General features: G+C 32.8%; 1 protein-coding gene across 1 annotated transcript; it reads right to left on the minus strand.

Annotated features, from left to right (window-relative positions):
- Positions 1-257: 257 nt before the first annotated feature.
- Positions 258-17350, minus strand: LOC139523451 (cytochrome P450 10-like). Its single transcript, XM_071317501.1, has 10 exons — positions 17200-17350; positions 14160-14380; positions 9828-10053; positions 8605-8783; positions 7316-7505; positions 6232-6415; positions 4907-5073; positions 3347-3428; positions 2420-2638; positions 258-1711 (listed from the first exon to the last, which is right to left on the minus strand). The coding sequence occupies exons 2-10, from the start codon at positions 14365-14367 to the stop codon at positions 1580-1582; spliced, it is 1587 nt and encodes a 528-aa protein (XP_071173602.1). The 5' UTR covers positions 14368-14380; positions 17200-17350; the 3' UTR covers positions 258-1579.
- Positions 17351-18927: the final 1577 nt, after the last annotated feature.

Here is an 18927-nt window from a genome sequence, read left to right on the forward strand (position 1 = left end):
AGGAACATGAATGAAATGCAAACATTTAAGGATAGACAACACCTAATACATGCATTGAAGACACAGTAGCGGGTCGAGGATTTTGAGGGGAGGGCTGGCAAGCCAATGTTTGGAGTGAAAATTATATAAAATATATATGCATATGTCCACCCTTAACCCGCACCTGCCATACTCCAAGTGATTTTATACATGAATATAATTTCACACAAACAAGGTGAATGTTCCATGTAGCTCTTTTTTCTTCCATATAAATTCAGGAGAGCTGATATACTTTAATATACACAAATATTTATCATGTAAAACAATGTTAAACAATACCAATGCAAGTTTACATATTTATAAGAATATCAAATTATGGCGTTGTCAATTTATTTTTACGACTTGATAGTTTGAATGTCCCTTTTTAATCTTTCGCCTCGTTACGGAAAGTGGCGAAAAAATGTTTCTGTTGTTTTTTAGGATGTTATCCTATGTGTTAGTTCGTGGTAAAGTGGTTAAAACCGATGGCTACAGTGCTGAAGGTCCTTGGTTCGATTCTGATTTTCACCCTCCCACACACATTTTTCTGTTACTCAGAGCGGAGTTTAAAATGGAATGGGTAATTTGGGGGCATCGGTTGGTCAAAATTGTCACTTGCTTTGACCTGGAGATCAATCTTCTGATATCTCACTGGTTTCTGTCGAGTGGCCCGGTGATTATCTCCGAGTACTTCGGCTTCCTTCACCATAATAACAGACTTTCACAGTATCTGTGGGTAATGGGTTGGCCTGGAACCACACACACACAATGAACAATATGATAAGTCTGAATTTTAGACTAGCTCTAGATCTTGCAACAAAGGACGGCTCAGCCTCTGGTAAGCGCGATGTATAATTTAATAAGTTCAGCATGGCATACAATTGTACAGAGTTAGAACTGCTCAGTGTAAAACTAAATCCAATCTGCCATATCGAAATTAAAATAGTTTATATAGCAAACCAAATATTACATGAATAAACTTTAAAACCCGTAATTTATCGTGAAATTTGTACTATCAGACTCGGTGCTTATTTAATAATATGTGATTAAATTGCAATATTTTCAAAGATACCGTTAATTCGAATATCTGTAACATTTGGCCAGCCATATATCATTTCTTCCCCTCTCCTTCGGGTGTTGACATTTTGTTAAGTAAACTCATTAAATCCAAAAGAACCAAAACCACATTAATTTTCAACCAATCAGAACAAACAGTTGTTTTGACATAAAAATTTCAAGATGGCGTGAAACTAATAGTTTGGCATCTTGTTGAGGTGAACAATGTGAAAATATTAGACAAGTCATTAAATGGTGTACATATAACGTAATAACATAATTAAAAGTATAGGGACACAAAAATAATGATTGTATTAAATTCGTATGCAAAATTGCAAGTGTCGACAATGAAAAATATTTAAATATTGCATATTTAGTCCAACTGCAACAACAAAAAAAGCATTCTTGCATAAAATCAATTGTGTTTGCAAATACATTAGTTCAGAGGTAAAGGTTCATTGAAGCATCCGTATTAATATGTAATAGTGTATTTACGAGTTCAAGGTCATGTTGAGGGAATCCGTTTCCTTTCTGTAAAATGTACAGTAACTTTTTCCAATGGTGATGTAAATATTCTGTTGACATGTTTCACTTCTCTAACTCCTGGAGGCATAGAAATTTTAAAATTCTGTATTATCTGAAACAAAAATGTAGAGATATGAAATTTGTATGCCTGATGAAAAGTCCCCTGATTGCTGAGCACAGTTTGATACGACCGCAGAGAGACCACAAAAATTGAGCAAACGTATTTAAAGCCGAGTGTATGAAGATATTTCATTGTTTAGATATAATGATAGAAAATTACAATATGAATCATGATTATTTAATTTTTAATAGATATCTATATTACGCAACCAGATAACAAACTCATTAAAACGAGTTGTATCACATCCTCTCTGGGTTGACTGATTGACGAAAAATCAATGTAATAAGATGATGAAATAAATATGCCCTTTTTTTTGCGTGATCGACATGTCTATTTGGATTTTTAAGAGCTAGCTTACCAGAAAAAGTTTCCTGATAAAAACTCATTAGTCTGGCTCCTAAATATCACATGTTTGACAGCTAAGAACGGCAAAACCTATTTAAGAATCTGAAGATTATTACGACTAAACCTTAAATAAAGATCTATAAATGAACCAATATAAAAGTCTAGGGCTCTAGGCAATGACAAACTCAAGATAAAACCTGTCGTCGCGGGCTCTCAAGAGGACACCCGTCGTGGTCCGATCACTTAAATTGATGTTATATTTGACATTGTGGTAAATTGTTCTACTATATACATTTGTATGTCGAAATTTACACTTTTACAAAGTGCGTGTTCTGTACTGATATTAATAAATACCTTAGCGACTCCGATATAAATTTCATTTTCAGCAAACCTTTGACCAACACAGCCTCTTGGACCAAACCCAAATGGTTTAAATCCGAATGGGTAATCTTGTCCTTTTGCAATCGCTTCATCTTTATATTTACGCATCCATCTTTCAGGAATAAATTCTTTTGGATTTGGATAAAATCGTTCGTCATTGCACATACAATTATTATTCAAAATGACTAGCATCTAAAATTAAAAGAAAACAATGCTCATATTTGTTTTACTATACATGGATATGCAAACAGTTCTTCGTCTCAAATTCTCAGCCTGGAAAGCCTTCAACACGGAACAAAACCGATATTTGTCAGTGGTTGACTTGCATCGCTTCTGTGCTTAATGCATTGTATATTGATTTTATTCAAAGAATTTGTTTTTGTGGCAGATTGATAATCAAGACACAAACGACGTAAAATTCATTTAAGCGACTATACATGTAGGTCCTTACACTCGTTCTGGAAATTATAACAAAACTACTGACAAAAATGGAAGTTCATAAAACCTGACAAAATCAAACGCTACCAATCAACGGAACAAGTGAAAACAACTGCCATATTCCGGACCTGGTACAGGCATTTTCCGAGAGAAAGAATTTAAAGCTTGCCAAAAATTAGTATACCGTATATCGGTCTTTTTCGCGATTTCATTACAAAATGCACATGTTAAATTTTAACTGTGTATAATAATACTCTAATCTGTCGTTGGAGATCTCGTATGTTGGCATCTAATTTGTATACAATATATCTTTGGTGTCTCCAAATAACAACATTTACAAATTTTTTCGTACATCTAATTTTATTCATACATTGACCATCCAAAAGTAAAAAATGGTCAGTATGAGACATTTATGAATGAGTGAATTCTGGGAGAATCCATAGTGAAAAGTTAACAACCTACGTTTTTAGGAATTCGGTATCCACCAACAATCATATCATTTTCTGTAATTCTAGCAGCTCCAAATAAAACTGGAAATATTTTCCTGCAAATTAAAGTTGATAAAAATATAAGATCTGTTTTAATGCAGTCATGAATAAGAAATAACTATTTGAAACCTCACCATTACATACATGGTCTGTCAAAAATTTGCTATAACTTATAAGTAACCTACACTAGTTGCATTTCTACGTCATTTGGAAATCATAATTTTCCTTGAAACCAAAAGACGAAGAAGTTAAAACTATAGGTGACCCTACGACAATCAGCATTAAGTAAGACCCTTCGCAAGCTATACATGTCAGTTTAAACATATTTATTTAGTGTGGATTGGGAAACAAGTTTTGAAACTTATATTAATTCCTTTCCACTTTGCGAGTACGAGTGCTGCCTTGTAGTGAGTGGCATTAGCCTGATCTTTTTCGAAATCTACAAGGGTGTTTTAACGTGCAAGATATATGGCTCTCTTTTTACACGGGTCAGCCTTTTATCGTCCCCTTCCGACTGTTGTAAGAGGCATCGACATGACCTATTAAAAATATTCAAACGAGTAAACTTATTGCCTGATTCATGTAGAAGACAAATAAATGGAAAACAAATATGATAAACTGCAACAAACGACAACCACTAAATTATAGGCTCCTGACTTTAGAAAGACACATGTAGAATGCAGCGATATAAAACCTGCAACTCTTCCATTGCCAGATTATGTATTTTCATTGGTTTTGAGTATTTATATAAACATGCCGATTTTTAAAACTAGTTTTTATTATAAGACCATAATAGCAAGACAGTCCAACGAAAAGACGGCTGCGGCAATAATATCATTATACATTAGAGAAAAAAAGTCTTCTTTGTGTCATGGGATTTTATTTCGAAAATTAATTTGAATAGTTTGTTTGAGTTCACGTTTGTATTCGAGTTTAGCTTTTCCAGTAAGTGTTTTAATTTTCGCAATGTACGATGCAGTTCATTGGTATCGTCAATGTTATTCTATAAACAATTAAACAAAAGTGATGGAGTTAATAGTACGGTAAATGAGGAATTCATTATAATTTGTAATGTACCTAAAAGGGAGAAGGTTTGGTACCACTATTAAAACGTTTAATCCCGCTGCAATTGTTTGCACTTGTCCAAAGTCGTGAATTTGATGTTCAGTGCTTGTCGTCTGTTTTTGTAGTTCATAAGTGTTTCTAGTTTCTCGTTTTTATATAGATTAGACCGTTGGTTTTCCCGTTTGAATGGTTTTATACTAGTAATTTTTGGGGTCCTTTATAGCTTGTTGACCGATAAAAGCCAAGGCTCCGTGTTGAAGGCCGTACCTTGACCTATATTGGTTTACTTTTATAAATGGTTACTTGGATGAAGAGTTGTCTTATTGGCACTCATACCACATCTTCCTATATGTAGTTAATTCTTAGGATAGTTCCATAAATGGAGCTATAAGTTGCTATATGTGAATTGTATTTTGAACAGTCTTAAAGTCTAGGTAGAGTTGTATTTTGAACAGTCTATTTATGTTACCTTTGCGATTCTTTAACACATGCTTTTAAGTAAGACATTTTTGATAAATGTTCTTTCGTCACAGTCTGCTGGTCACTTAAAACTTCTTGGATTTCTTGGTTGAGTATTTCTTGTTTGTCTTGGTTCAATGCTAAATCAGTTAGAACGAATGCCATACCATTCGCAGTCTGTTTGTAAATAAAAATAATTTAAAGCATGTATTTAAAATGTTAAAAAAGGCGAGAATGAAATTGCAAAGCGAATATCAGGACATAGAAAATGGAAAATATGGATATTTAGTTTCCTCTGTTCTTAAAAGGCACACCCAAATAAACACATAGTATAATAAACTGATGTAACTAAACATGGGATATTTATAATTAATAATATGGTTTTAATTCTTTCGAGCTGCATTATTTAATTTAGAAGATTACAAAAATCAGGGAACAGAAAAGGTTGGATCAGGAAAAAAAATCCCGTTTGGCATTAAAATTAAAAGATCATAATCATAGGGAACATGTGTACTAAGTTTCAAGTTGATTGGACATCAACATCATCAAACGTTACCTTGACCAAAAACTTTAACCTGGGGCGGGACAGACGGATAAACGGATGGACAGAGGGATGAATGGACGAACAGGCCGAAAAATATAATGACACTCTACTATAGAAAGCGTTCAGAACATAACAAATAAGGAGGGTAAACACCATACTAGCCTATGCTTTTTGATGCAAACAAAGATTTATGTAGCTTGATGGAAACTTTCAGTAGCTGTATGTCCAGATAAAAACGATAAAAGCAGTCTCACTTTAATATATTTGTGATTTCCCAGAAAAAAAAAATACCCCGTTTTACTCGCTAATACATCTGACAATATCATTTATGGTATGTTTTCCTAATAGCAGAGATCTTTCAATTATATTTTCCATATAGAAAATTTGTAAAAATAATTTTAACTTATGTATATAGATATAAGAAGATGTCGTATGAGTTCCAATGAGACAACTCTCCATCCAAGTCGCAACGTGTAAAAAGTTATCAATTATAGGTCAAAGTACGGCCTTCAACACTTAGCTTTGGCTCACACCAAACAGTGAGCTCGTAAAGGCCCCAAAATGATTTCTGTGGATTCAATATTATTCGTTGGATACCAATTTTCGTTAGTTTGGTGGGTACAGGTGAACCACGAATTTAAATTTTCAACGAATTACAAATTTAAAATAGGCGTTGTTTTCGAGATTGGCAAACCAAGAAATCAAATATCCACGAAAATGCAAGTTTTCCTTAATCCATGAAAATTGTTACCTACGAAAATAAATGAATACATAGTAGTAATAATTATTACCGAATCAATTCCTCCTCCAAACAATGACGTAACTAGGCCAACCACGTCCTCTTTTGCCATTCTTGGATCAGACAGTAATGAATGCATGAAATTCGGGTCCTTTGAAAGATATTCATCTAGTTTACCATCTTCTTTCAGTTTCTTTAGAACCATAACTTGATCATTAATTTCTTTATGTGCTACCCTGTAAATAATCGAATGTTACGGAAATAAGTCATAATTATGATTAACAAGAATGTGTCCAAAGTACACGGATGCCCCACTTGCACTATCCTTTTCCATGTTCCATGGACTGTAAAAATTGGGTAATAATCTAATTTGGCATTAAAATTAGAAAGATTATACTATAGGGAACATATGTACTAAGTTTCAAGTTGATCGGACTTCAATTTCATCAAAAACTACCTGCCGTGATCAAAAACTTTAACCTGAAACTCCCACTTTCATTTTCTATGTTTAGTGAACCGTGAAATTGGGCTCAAAAGTCTAATTTGGGTTTAAAATTAAAAAGGTCATATCATAAGCAACAAGTGTACTAAGTTTAAAGTTGATTAGACTTCGGCTTCATCAAAAACTACCTTGACCAAAAACTTTAACCTTGATGGACGCACAGACGGACGGACGAACGGAGGCACAGACGGACGGACGAACGGAGGCACAGACCAGAAAACATAATGCCCCTCTACTAACGTAGGAGGGGCATGACAAATACAATTTAAGGGAAGTTATTCTGCTTGCTTCTTTTTGACTGTACTAGAAGATGCCCGCGAAATTGCGGTAAAATTGGACAAAGGTTGAAACAGAGTTTTTAAATTTCGTGAGCATTACGACGACTGAGCATGCGCAAAAACCACAGCATAAGACACTGATCGTCAACGGTCCCCGAATTTGGATATTTTATCAAAAGTTGACCCTATCTATGGAAAAACACTGTTTCAAAGACAAATTTAGGAAATTAAAAACTCCACATTATGAAACCTTCGTTACTTTAATTTCTTTTCGTGAAGTAATTCCCGAAATTTAGCACAAAAATATGAGTCATTTGAAGACCTAATTATACCTCCTCAAATAATATGAAACTTACTCATCTAAAACCTGTTGACTCCTTTCAAATGTTTTGTACAGTTTAGTGCTGAAGAAATTATAAGTTGGAAATGGAAGTAGAAATGCTTGCTGCATTGTTGTAAACATGTCTTCTAGAGCTTTGATCAACCTAGTATTCGAAGAGCTTTCAAAACATCCCAATCTTTTATTAAAGCACAACATCCCTACGCCTGAAAATAGCAATAACTGTTTGTCACTTTTTTTCAATTTGTATTTATTTGTATACTATAAACGTTCTTAATATTAGGATAGAATTATTCGTTGAATAAATAGTTGTACTTTATAACAAGGTTATAGACCAAAGTTGATGCGGATTTGCGTTATTTTTTCGATCAATTACAAAACCATACTTCCGTGACATCATGCACATGGGAGCAATGTCTAAAATTTGTTCATTGCCCTGAACCATTCCCTGAACCATGATATAAAATTTAGTTTCAGTTGGTAGATTAATAATCTATTTCCGCGTCGGCTTTGTCTAGCTATAGGGTTGTAACAAAGTATACGTACATGGTGTATTGTGATATGTTTATAATGAAATTAAAACCTTGCAGATCAAAAATTTTATCTTTTTGTAACTTCATTGGGTTGTAAAAGCGTTGACCGAAGTACAATTTATGAGGCGCGGAAGCGCTTCATTCTAAAAATGTGCGCACGGTCAACGCTTTTACAACCCTATATAGTTACCAAAAGAAGCATTCAATATCTTAGCTAGGATCATGGAAACACGATTTTTATCAAGTTTTCTTTAATTTACCTGTGCACTTTATTGTAGGACCTCGTGTCATCATGAATGATACATTTTATTGTGTAATGAAGTTGGTTAAGGAATAACGCGAGATGTGCAGTTAGCCAATCAGAACAACGTATTATAATGAAATATAAATCTAAATTTAAAGTAATTATGTTTTTTTATAGAGAAGAAAATTTTCACGTGATAAAAAACAGTCATTATTTTGTTCGTTGATGTCCAGTTTACTAGACACCGTACAGCTCGTCACAAGTTTACATTTGCTTTTCAATTTGGTATTTATTGACTCCTTTGTAGATGTAAAGCGAGTCTGACGTACCAAATTGATCTTAATTATAGAAGACAATTAGTCATAAAAGATGTTATTAATAACATGACCATAAATGAATTAATTTTCAATGTGGAAAGTATTTATGGGCTCGAAGTTAAATACCAAAGATTAAAACATCTTTAGGTATTTGCATGTATCGGTCTGATAATTAATTATTAACTGATATTTTTTTTGTTATGACTCATACTTTCAGTGGTGTATTTCATGAGTTCCTCCAATAAGTCTGTCACAGTCTTTTGTTGTTTTAGACGTTTTACAAAGTCATTTGTAACGTTACCAATCATAGGAACATAATCAGCAACCACTGAAGGTTTAAGCATCTTTTCTTGTGCTGGTCGTCGTAACGCTAACCATTCTTCTCCTTGCCTTAAATTATAATAATATTATCATTGGTACTAGTAAGCACTGCAAAGCGTATATCGATGCCATCGGTATAAATTGTATGCAGCTGTATTTGTCTAATAATTATCATGAATTTTACCCAAAAAACTTAACTGAAAGGGTTTTGGAAATAGAAAATATTGTTACATATCCGTTCAATAGTAAGCTCAATTTGTTTTATATCCTCATAGCTATATGTAAGTGAAATGTACATATAAGTGCGATTACTTTAGTCTTATTTGGCTCAACTTTTTGGAATTTGGGTCCTCAATGCTCTCCAACTTCGTACTTGTTTTGGCTTTTTAACTATTTCGATCTGAGCGTCACTGATGCGTCATATAGAGACGAAACGCGCGTCTGGCGTGTCAAGCAAAACAGCAATTAATGATGATTCGGACAAAAATATAGTCCTTGAACTGTTTTTTAACCGTTTACTTGGTTTTTGCATCTTTTTTATATTCATATATTCACTTTACTTGAAGCTCTCTGTTTTAAATTACACATTACAATGATGTTTTAAACTTCATGCTATAAATGACAGATAACAACGAAAATTGTATTTTATAACAAATCAATGAGAAAAAAGGCTTGATTCCATGTTGTTACTTTAACCATTAAGGAGGTAGACCTTGGTCCAGGGAGATAACTCTTTAAATCAGTTAAGCGTTTGAAAAAGTCAAGTTCATCAATGTATTTTAAGCATTTACCTGAAACAGATTGAAAATAATCAATTTAACCTAGAAGCTTAGAATATATTTTTGAAAATGGTCGACACAAACGTACTGATCATTTTAAGAGTTATTTCCCTTAACCTAGGTCTACCTCATTAAATACCTAACAAAAGCCATCTAGCATGAACCAATAAATTGTCATACTGAAATACGAGGCATTTAACATTATTATCGGATACTATATATGCATGCTTTTGTTTGTTTTGTTTTGTTTTTTATTATTTTGCAGCTCGCTTAACATTTAAAAAATTATAAATTACGAATGGCTAACACGGTAAAAAAAAATGTTAATATTTACAATAAACTCAGTCCTTTTTTAACTCCAGTTCTCTTATGGTAAATCTCCAATATACCGAGACCAACTCTGACATGCTCTTGGTATGGATACTGGAACACTACTTTAGCCAAGTCAGGATGTGATATAAACACCACAAAATCTTTCCCCAGGCGCAGTCGCATAATGTCGCCATATTTGTTCTTATTATTTTCAATTACAGTAATGATGTCATCTATGGTGTACGGGCCTGCAAAAGAGAAAACAGGAACATCTTTAAAATACCACTGGGGCCAGTAAAAAGACTCTGACTCTTAGAAAAAAGTATTTAAATGTACCACACATAAATATAACTTAGCGGACAACTTTGGTATAGACAAGGAGCATTTAGGTAATCTACCGACCATGTAAAACCCTTACCAAAGTTGGCGTTTTCTTTAAAAATGTGCGAGAGTTATAATACTATAAGTTATATGGTTCGCTACTGACGCCCTACGGATCCATAGAAGGTTAGTAAAATTCATAGGGGGTGAGGTCGGAGGCCGAATCCCCTATGGATTGTATTCAAATTTATCGCACGCTGGGCTTTTTCTGCTGCGTTATGTTGAAAAATAAACAATGAAACCCAACAACATTAATAGATGTTGTCACCATTAACGCGTCATGAACCTTCTATGAAATTTACTAACCCCCTACGGTCTTTATATTCATATATTCACTTTACTTAAAGCTATCTGTTTTAAATTACACATTACAATGTGTAAAATATAAAATCAAGTAAATAAATAAATGGGGTTTGCCACATCTCTGGAGTAGCAACTGTCAAATACCTTTTTATTTGACAAATAATACCTGTATCACTATTTCAATAGTTTAATTTACAATGTTATGTAAAATACTGTATGTTGTATCAATTATATATGATATGTGTGTATGCCCCCCTGGGGACCTAAATTGATCTTGTCTTATCTTATCTTATCTTATCTTATCTTATCTTATCTTATACATGTAGGGGGTCACCACGTGACGGAGTTAAACCAATCACAACGTGATAATTTACCCGCGGTGCGATAAATAGTCATATCATGTCACAATAGGGGTGTTAGAACTATACCTCTTGTTGATAATGTAACACTCTCTACACGTTAAGAACCATTACCACAACTCTTTGAGGGGTCCGTAGGTGGCCTGTTGGAAAACATCATTTCTGGCTCTATCCAATATATCCTTATTTTCTAGTGGCATAAATAATTTTCCGCCCATTTTTAGCAAGACGTACCTTTTTTTTTATATGTTCTCGTTCTGAACAAGCATGAAATATTTTCCACTGGACGTAGAGTAAAGAACAGTTAATCAATGAGGAGGTAATATATCGTTTTAAACAATTACAGGGTTTTTGCCGTGAGAATCTTGTCTTGGAAAAACTATTTGTCTTTTATTGTACTTTTCAAGATAGTAGGCAAACCCACTACAAACTGACTGCCGAAGAATGGCCCGCACACGTCATACGTTAATGATTCCCTAAATAATCGACCAAATTTTCCCACAATTGAGTTTGATACAGCTCTGAATTTGGATTGTGATTAAATAGTTGACACAATATAGGTTTCTGACACAGAATGATTGTGGTCTAAAAACTTGAACTTAAAAACTTTTAAATTGAACATTTACCTTTTATGGTCCAATATCCAAAATCAAAAAACATGGTTAGATTCACCATATCAAAGAACCCCAAGAATTCAATTTTTTAAGAAATCTAATAAAGTTCAATTTTGAACCCTTTAGACCTCAATGCTGACCAATTTGATAACTGGGCCTAAATATCAACCAGATGCTCCGCAGGGCGCAGCTTTATACGACCGCAGAGGTTGAACCCTGAACGGTTGGGGCAAGTGTGGACACAACATTCACGCTGGATTCAGCTCTAAATTTGGACTGTGATTAAATAGTTGACACAGCATAGGTTTCTGACACAGAATGAATGTGGTCTAATGAACTTAAAATTTTTGTTTTGCCTTTGAGCAATTCACTATGCTATTGAATATTAATCCTCTAAAAAAAATTGAAGAAATTTTCTTTTTATTTATGAAATCTGAATTGACCCCCCCCCCCCCCCCCCAATTTTTTTTTCACATCCCCTTTCCCTTATTCAAAAACTGATCTCAATTCAAATTTCTAATGGAGTTTACAACAATAACTACTCATTTAAATACATCATAAAATATTAAAATGTAAAAAAGTGCTCGTTATCACTGAATGGTAAAGAATGTTTTAATTTATCAGTTGGTAGTAAAAGTGAATAATACATTGTATAAAACAATGATTTAAGTTGATTCAACTACTATTCTGGACAAAGAAAGATAACTACAATTGAAAATTTCTTGCTATTGCGCAATATTGTGCAATTAGATATTTCTTGCTATTGTGCAATACTGTGCAATTGAAAATACTTGTCATTGCACAATACTGTGTAATTGAAGATTTCTGGCTATTGCGCAAAACTGTGCAATTGAAAATTTCTTGCTATTGCACAATACTGTGTAATTGAAGATTTCTTGCTATTGTACAATACTGTCCACTTGAAAATTTCTTGCTATTGCACAATACTTAATATAATAATTTTGTATCCTGATTTGGACCAACTTGAAACTAAATAATCAAAAATCTAAGTACAAGTCATGTTAAGATTCAGCATATCAAAGAAGCCCAAGAATTCAATTTTTGTTAAAATCAAACTTAGTTCAATTTTGGACCCTTTGGACTTTAATGTAGACCAATTTGAAAACGGGACCAAAAATTAGGAATCTACATACATAGTTAGATTTGGCATATCAAAGAACCCCAATTATTCAATTTTTGATGAAATCAAACAAAGTTTAATTTTGAACCCCGATTTGGACCAACTTGAAAACTGGGCCATTAATCAAAAATCTAAGTATATTTTTAGATTCAGCATATCAAAGAACCCCAAGGATTCAATTTTTGTAAGTTTAGTTTTGGACCCTTTGGACCTTAATGTAGACCAATTTGAAAACAGGACCAAAAATTAAGAATCTACATACACAGTTAGATTCGGCATATCAAAGAACCCCAATTATTCAATTGTTGATGAAATCAAAAAAAGTTTAATTTTGGACCAACTTGAAAACTGGGCCAATAATCAAAAATCTAAGTACATTTTTAAATTCAGCATATCAAAGAACCCCAAGGATTCAATTTTTGTTAAAATCAAACTAAATTTAATTTTGGACCCTTTGGTCCTTAATGTAGACCAATTTGAAAACAGGGCCAAAAATTAAGAATCTACATACACAGTTAGATTCGGCATATCAAAGAACCCCAATTATTCAATTTTTGATGAAATCAAACAAAGTTTATTTTGGACCCTTTGGGCCCCTTATTCCTAAACTGTTGGGACCAAAACTCCCAAAATCAATCCCAACCTTCCTTTTATGGTCATAAACATTGTGTTCAAATTTCATAGATTTCTATTCACTTATACTAAAGTTATGGTGCGAAAACAAAGAAAAATGCTTATCTGGGTCCCTTTTTGGCCTCTAATTCCTAAACTGTTCGGACCTCAACTCCCAAAATCAATCACAACCTTTCTTTTGTGGTCCAAAACCTTGTGTTTAAATTTCATTGATTTCTACTTACTTATAAATACTAAAGTTATTGTGCGAAAACCAACAATAATGCTTATTTGGGCCCTATTTTGGCCCCTAAATCCTAAAACTGTTAGAACCAAAACTCCCAAACTCAATCCTAACCTGCCTTTTGTGGTCATAAACCTTGTGTCAAAATTTCATAGATTTCTATTTACTTAAACTAATAAAAGTTACAGTGCGAAAACCAAGAAAATGCTTGTTTGGGCCCTTTTTGGCCCCTAATTCCTATAATATTGGGACCAAAACTCCCAAAACCAATCCCAACCTTCCTTTTGTGGTCATAAACCTTGTGTTAAAATTTCATAGATTTCTATTCACTTTTACTAAAGTTAGAGTGCGAAAACTAAAAGTATTCAGACGACGACGACGACGCAGACGACGACGCCAACGTGATACTAATATACGACCAACACATTTTCAATTTTTGCGGTCGTATAAAAACTAACGGTTTGCCTTATGTACAAACAAAGAACCAAAACAAAAATATGTAATTAACACATAAAGTTTTAATGACGATGTTTTTTTTGCTCCGTGTTTAAGGCCTAATTGTGAATTTAAGACGAAGAGTCGCAATAAAAGCGGTGTTCCTTGGCTTTTTGTGTGTGTTTTTTTGCTGTGCATATACTGATTATCTGCCATGAATAGCTATCCAATATCCTTTGTTTTTTCCCTATTATGTTGTACTTACTAAACGGTTTAAACTGTAAGGCTGATCCTAGATAAGGGACAGTATACAGCCCTTTCGGTCCAGGAATTTGATGAAATGGTTTGATATCTTCATCTTGTATTGTTGAATGTGAGGTTGCTGTTGCTGTAGAATATCTAGTCACAAACCTGAGTTTATCACAGCTACAATGTCTTTGAACCAGTAGACTGGTATGTTTTATGAGATGCATATTTGCTTGTAGCCTGAATTGTTTAAAAAAAAATATTTCAAAATCCCATACGCAAACTTGTTCATAAAAAAGAAATTAAAAATATTAAAAATGTCAGCCAAATTTTCATAAGAACGCATGGTAATTCATTATTTTATTATTAAGTAACATGATTATCGTTTTAGGTTATAAACAGCATAACAACCATAAGAAAGAAGTTAACCAAAAATTCAGTTAGGACAGATTTTAAACCGATGAAAAATGAAGAAAAAACAGAATTTAAATTATTTGTCGCCTCAATAGAATTTGTTGAATTCGACTTTACAAAATAAAAAAATAAAAACGACATTGAAAGTACATCACATAAAATTTAAAATGAACAGTTTAATTGAAGTCTGGAGCTGGCATGTCAGTTAACTGCTAGTAGTCTGTTGTTATTTATGTATTATTGACATTTTATTTATTTTCTTTTGTTACATCTTCTAACATTGGACTCGGACTTCTCTTGGACTGAATTTTAATGTGCGTATTGTTATGCGTTTACTTTTCTACATTGGCTAGAGGTATAGGGGGAGGGTTGAGATCTCATAAACATGTTAACCCGCCGCAATTTTGCGCCTGTCCCAAGGCAGGAGCCTCTGGCCTTTGTAAGTCTTGTATGATTTTTAATTTTAGTTTCTTTTGTACAATTGGAGTTTAGTATGGTGTTCATTATCACTGTACTAGTATACATATTTTAAGGGGCCAGCTGAAGGACGCCTACGGGTGCGGTAGTTTCTCGCTACATTGAAGACCCATTGGTGGCCTTCGGCTGTTGTCTGTTCTATGGCCGGGTTGTTGTCACTTTGACACTTTCCCCATTTCCTTTCTCAATTTTAATGCTATTTTTTTTACGAATTGTTATACTTCTTTCAATGAACTCTCCAATAATTTACAGTAACACACTGGTATCGATAAAAAAAAAGACGTTTGTGTAAATCTCCGCAGTAACTAGACCTCCTTCGATTAAACAAGAATTGAATTAGTCTAACAGAAACTAAATTCGAATATATGAGAGGTTCTTGACTTGGTTTACAGAAAAGAAAATAATCGGTAATATGTACAGAACAAAGAGCAACAAGTATAAAGAATAGAGGAAAAAATAGGCCAAACAAATAAAATACAGAATAGAGAATAATACGGTGCTAAAATATAAAGAATATAGAATAAAATACTAAATTTATAAAACATAGAGAAAATGGCATAAAAAAATAAAGAATACAAAATTAAAGGAATATCCAATCCAGACCTTTCATTAAATTATTATAAATATGTTTAAAGCGCGTAATATAATTTATCTAAGGAATAAATTATTGATGTTCTGAATGCGTTAGATATGATTTCAAGGGCTTTTGTCGTTGAATGTCCATAAAAGAAGCGTGTTCAGCTACATTGTATATATTTTAAAGACACGTTATTATTGTTATTACAATACATAGGTCATAATAACAAGCCAAGGTGTTTTGTTTCAGTAAAATTAAATTTAGTTTGTAGTAAGTTTGTTGTAGCAAGAAAACGGGGAAAGATTTTAAAAGCAGACATAACTAAGCAACTTAAAATCACCAAGACTTTACCAGATGACAATACCAATACATTATATCCAAGCTAAAAATAAGGCATAGATACTTTAATTCAGTCAAGGTCACGCGAGGTCGCTGGTGTGTTCTAGTTTGTATTATATTAAGATAACTTTAAAGATAAGCATTTTATTCGCCAAATTAGGAGCATAAGGGGCATATTTACCTAATGTAAAACAAAATGATTTGAAGTATTTTCATAATTATCATGATTATTATAATAAATATATATATATATATATATATTGAATGTAAAAATTAAAAATATTTCAGGGACTAATTATGATATATTGTATTTGCATATATATGTCGTGTACAAGTTGCGATTTTGTACAGGTTATAACATGTACAAAAATATTGTACATGTTATAACTTGTATAATGCAAAAATACAAGTTATAACATGTACAAAAGTACCTCATACATGTTATAACCTGTACAAAATATTGCTTAAAAATGGTTTTAACTTGTACAAAATCGAAAAATAAGGATATGTTTCTATTATCGCAACAGATGTTATTGACCTCAATAATATTTTCATAACGTTTTTAATACTCGCTCCAAATAGTTATTTTTGTTGTAACGGTAGCCTCTTCCAACAGTTTTTTTAGTTTGTTAAATGCTATATGTACTGTACCACTTTTCTCCAGTGTCGTGGGGGAGGGAAGAGCACTCATTTCAAAGTAATACCCAGCATTATTTTCTTTGTTGCTATCCCAATTGTAGAGCCAGTTATTCAGTGGTCGTTGCTGATTACTCTCTGGTTTTTTACTTAAATTGGGTCGTCGCGTAAATCTTTTGATTTGGTTCCCATGTCTCGTTATACCGGGTTCTCTAATATAGTTTGATATATAGTTTGTATTTTGATCGATATCAAAAGACTTACTGCTTAACTTTAATTTGTTAATATCCTCGATCTTTGGTCTCCGTTTTCCTGTACGGTTGTCTCATTGGCAATCATGCAGAGAATGGTTTTCTTCATCAAAATTTACCTGTTGAATTTTTTCATAAAATAGAGTTTTTTTGTATAATAGTTTAGCTGGAAACCGATACCAAGGCATGTTCAATTCTAGATGTATGTCGGCGGCTCTATTTTATAAAAGAATGATATGTTTGACTTAACCTAATCGCATTTAATAAAAGCTTCAGTTCAGCATGTTCAGAGCACAAAGCTAATAGCAAAACCGATATTACTCTCAATAGCAAAACATAATTATTAGATTAAACATGATACTCACAATTCATTCAACAAATGCCTCCATGTTTAAATGTCACATATAATGTACATGCCATAGGAATACTTAATATGTTTACACACAGTTTGTCACGTTTTATATATTCATTGTTCGCAAGTGTGTATACATACATTTACTGTATTTTCCCAACGGTAGATAATTCATCCGAACTAGCATATCGCATTACAAACATCATTCATCTCGATACAGTACTAATCTGTTTTAACGTTTCAGCGAAAAGCTTAATCTCCCAAACAGTTTGTGTCTTTACATTTATTTCGGACGAGTCAATCGTTGGTGGGTAACGTTGTCTGCTGTACTGTGTGATGGTTTTGTTGTTGCATTTCACCCTTTTGAGTTAAAAAAGATGAAATATCTTTTTTCATTTGAGTACTTTTGTTAAAAATGTATATTGTAAACGGAGATTTGACCTATGCTCCGTGGTCTACGGGCGTCTTCGTGACAATTACTTGGTGTTAATCTAGATTTTTCTGTTATTGTCTCTATTATGACTTAGATTTAGAATGAATAGATGTATTTATTTTAGTTGTTACATGTACGATAATTATTTTCACATTCAATTGTGTAATAGTAGCTGCAAGGCAATTTGCTTAAATCATTTTGTCCACAACGATTAAAATATTGCAACCCCTTTGTCTTTTAACTATTACTAATTCTACTTTCCATCAGTTGACTGTGCTGTTCCGCTATTGGCTATTTTATGGAGTGTACATTGATGTACGATTTTTAGCAATATACGCATGTGTTTGCAGTTACATACAGTCATATTTCAATGACCATATTTTCCATTTGTTTTCAAAATTTTCGAACAGAAGGAAAGTAAGATAAGTCGTAAATTAGAAAAAAAGTTTAATTTGATTTTATTATGAACATTATTAGTTACAGCGACGCTCGAACCCCATATGGAATTTACTGACCCCGTATATATCGTATTAGGTCACTAGCACACTATGTAACGAATGTATCTTACCGACTGTCTTTATTTGTTGAATTTAGACTATTGTAACTATTAACCTAATATGGAATATACAACGTCTCCACGCGGACACTTTTAACCAATCATATTCCTAGAAATGTATCGGAGGTAAGATAAATAGGTTTTTACTTGTTGAAATATAACAAGTTCAAGAACATCAAAGTTCTAATAAGAAATCAAGGGTAATTCACAATGTATATGCCCTTCTGTTAAAAAACATAGGTCCTCAATGTATACGTTCTTCTTATAAATTTCAGATCTTCTTACTGACGATGTTTATAAGTCTTAATCTATCTTCTAATCAAGACACTCTTATGTTATTAACTTATATACATCAAAGTTTTGTAATTTCGCTTAAGTTTTTTTTATTATGACTACCCTTGCCTCTTTGATCATCGCAACACTGTTTTACAATATATTTCAATGATAATATTACACTTTTCATCGATTAGTTAATTGATTGATTGATTGATTGATTTATTAATTGTTCGAATCCCTTTATTTACTTATTTATTTATCTATTAGTGTGTTCTTCTACTGATTGATTTATTGGTACTTATCATTGACTGATTGGTTGATTCGTTGATCTATAATTTACTTATTGATTGATTGGTGATTGATTGATTGATTGATTGATTGATATTTACTTTTATATTTATCTATTAGTCTATCCCTCTACTGATTGATTTATTGGTACTTACATATTTATTTGGTTTGATATATTTTCTAAATAT

This window comes from Mytilus edulis, chromosome 5, assembly GCF_963676685.1.
Source record: "Mytilus edulis chromosome 5, xbMytEdul2.2, whole genome shotgun sequence".
Classification (NCBI taxonomy): domain Eukaryota; kingdom Metazoa; phylum Mollusca; class Bivalvia; order Mytilida; family Mytilidae; genus Mytilus; species Mytilus edulis.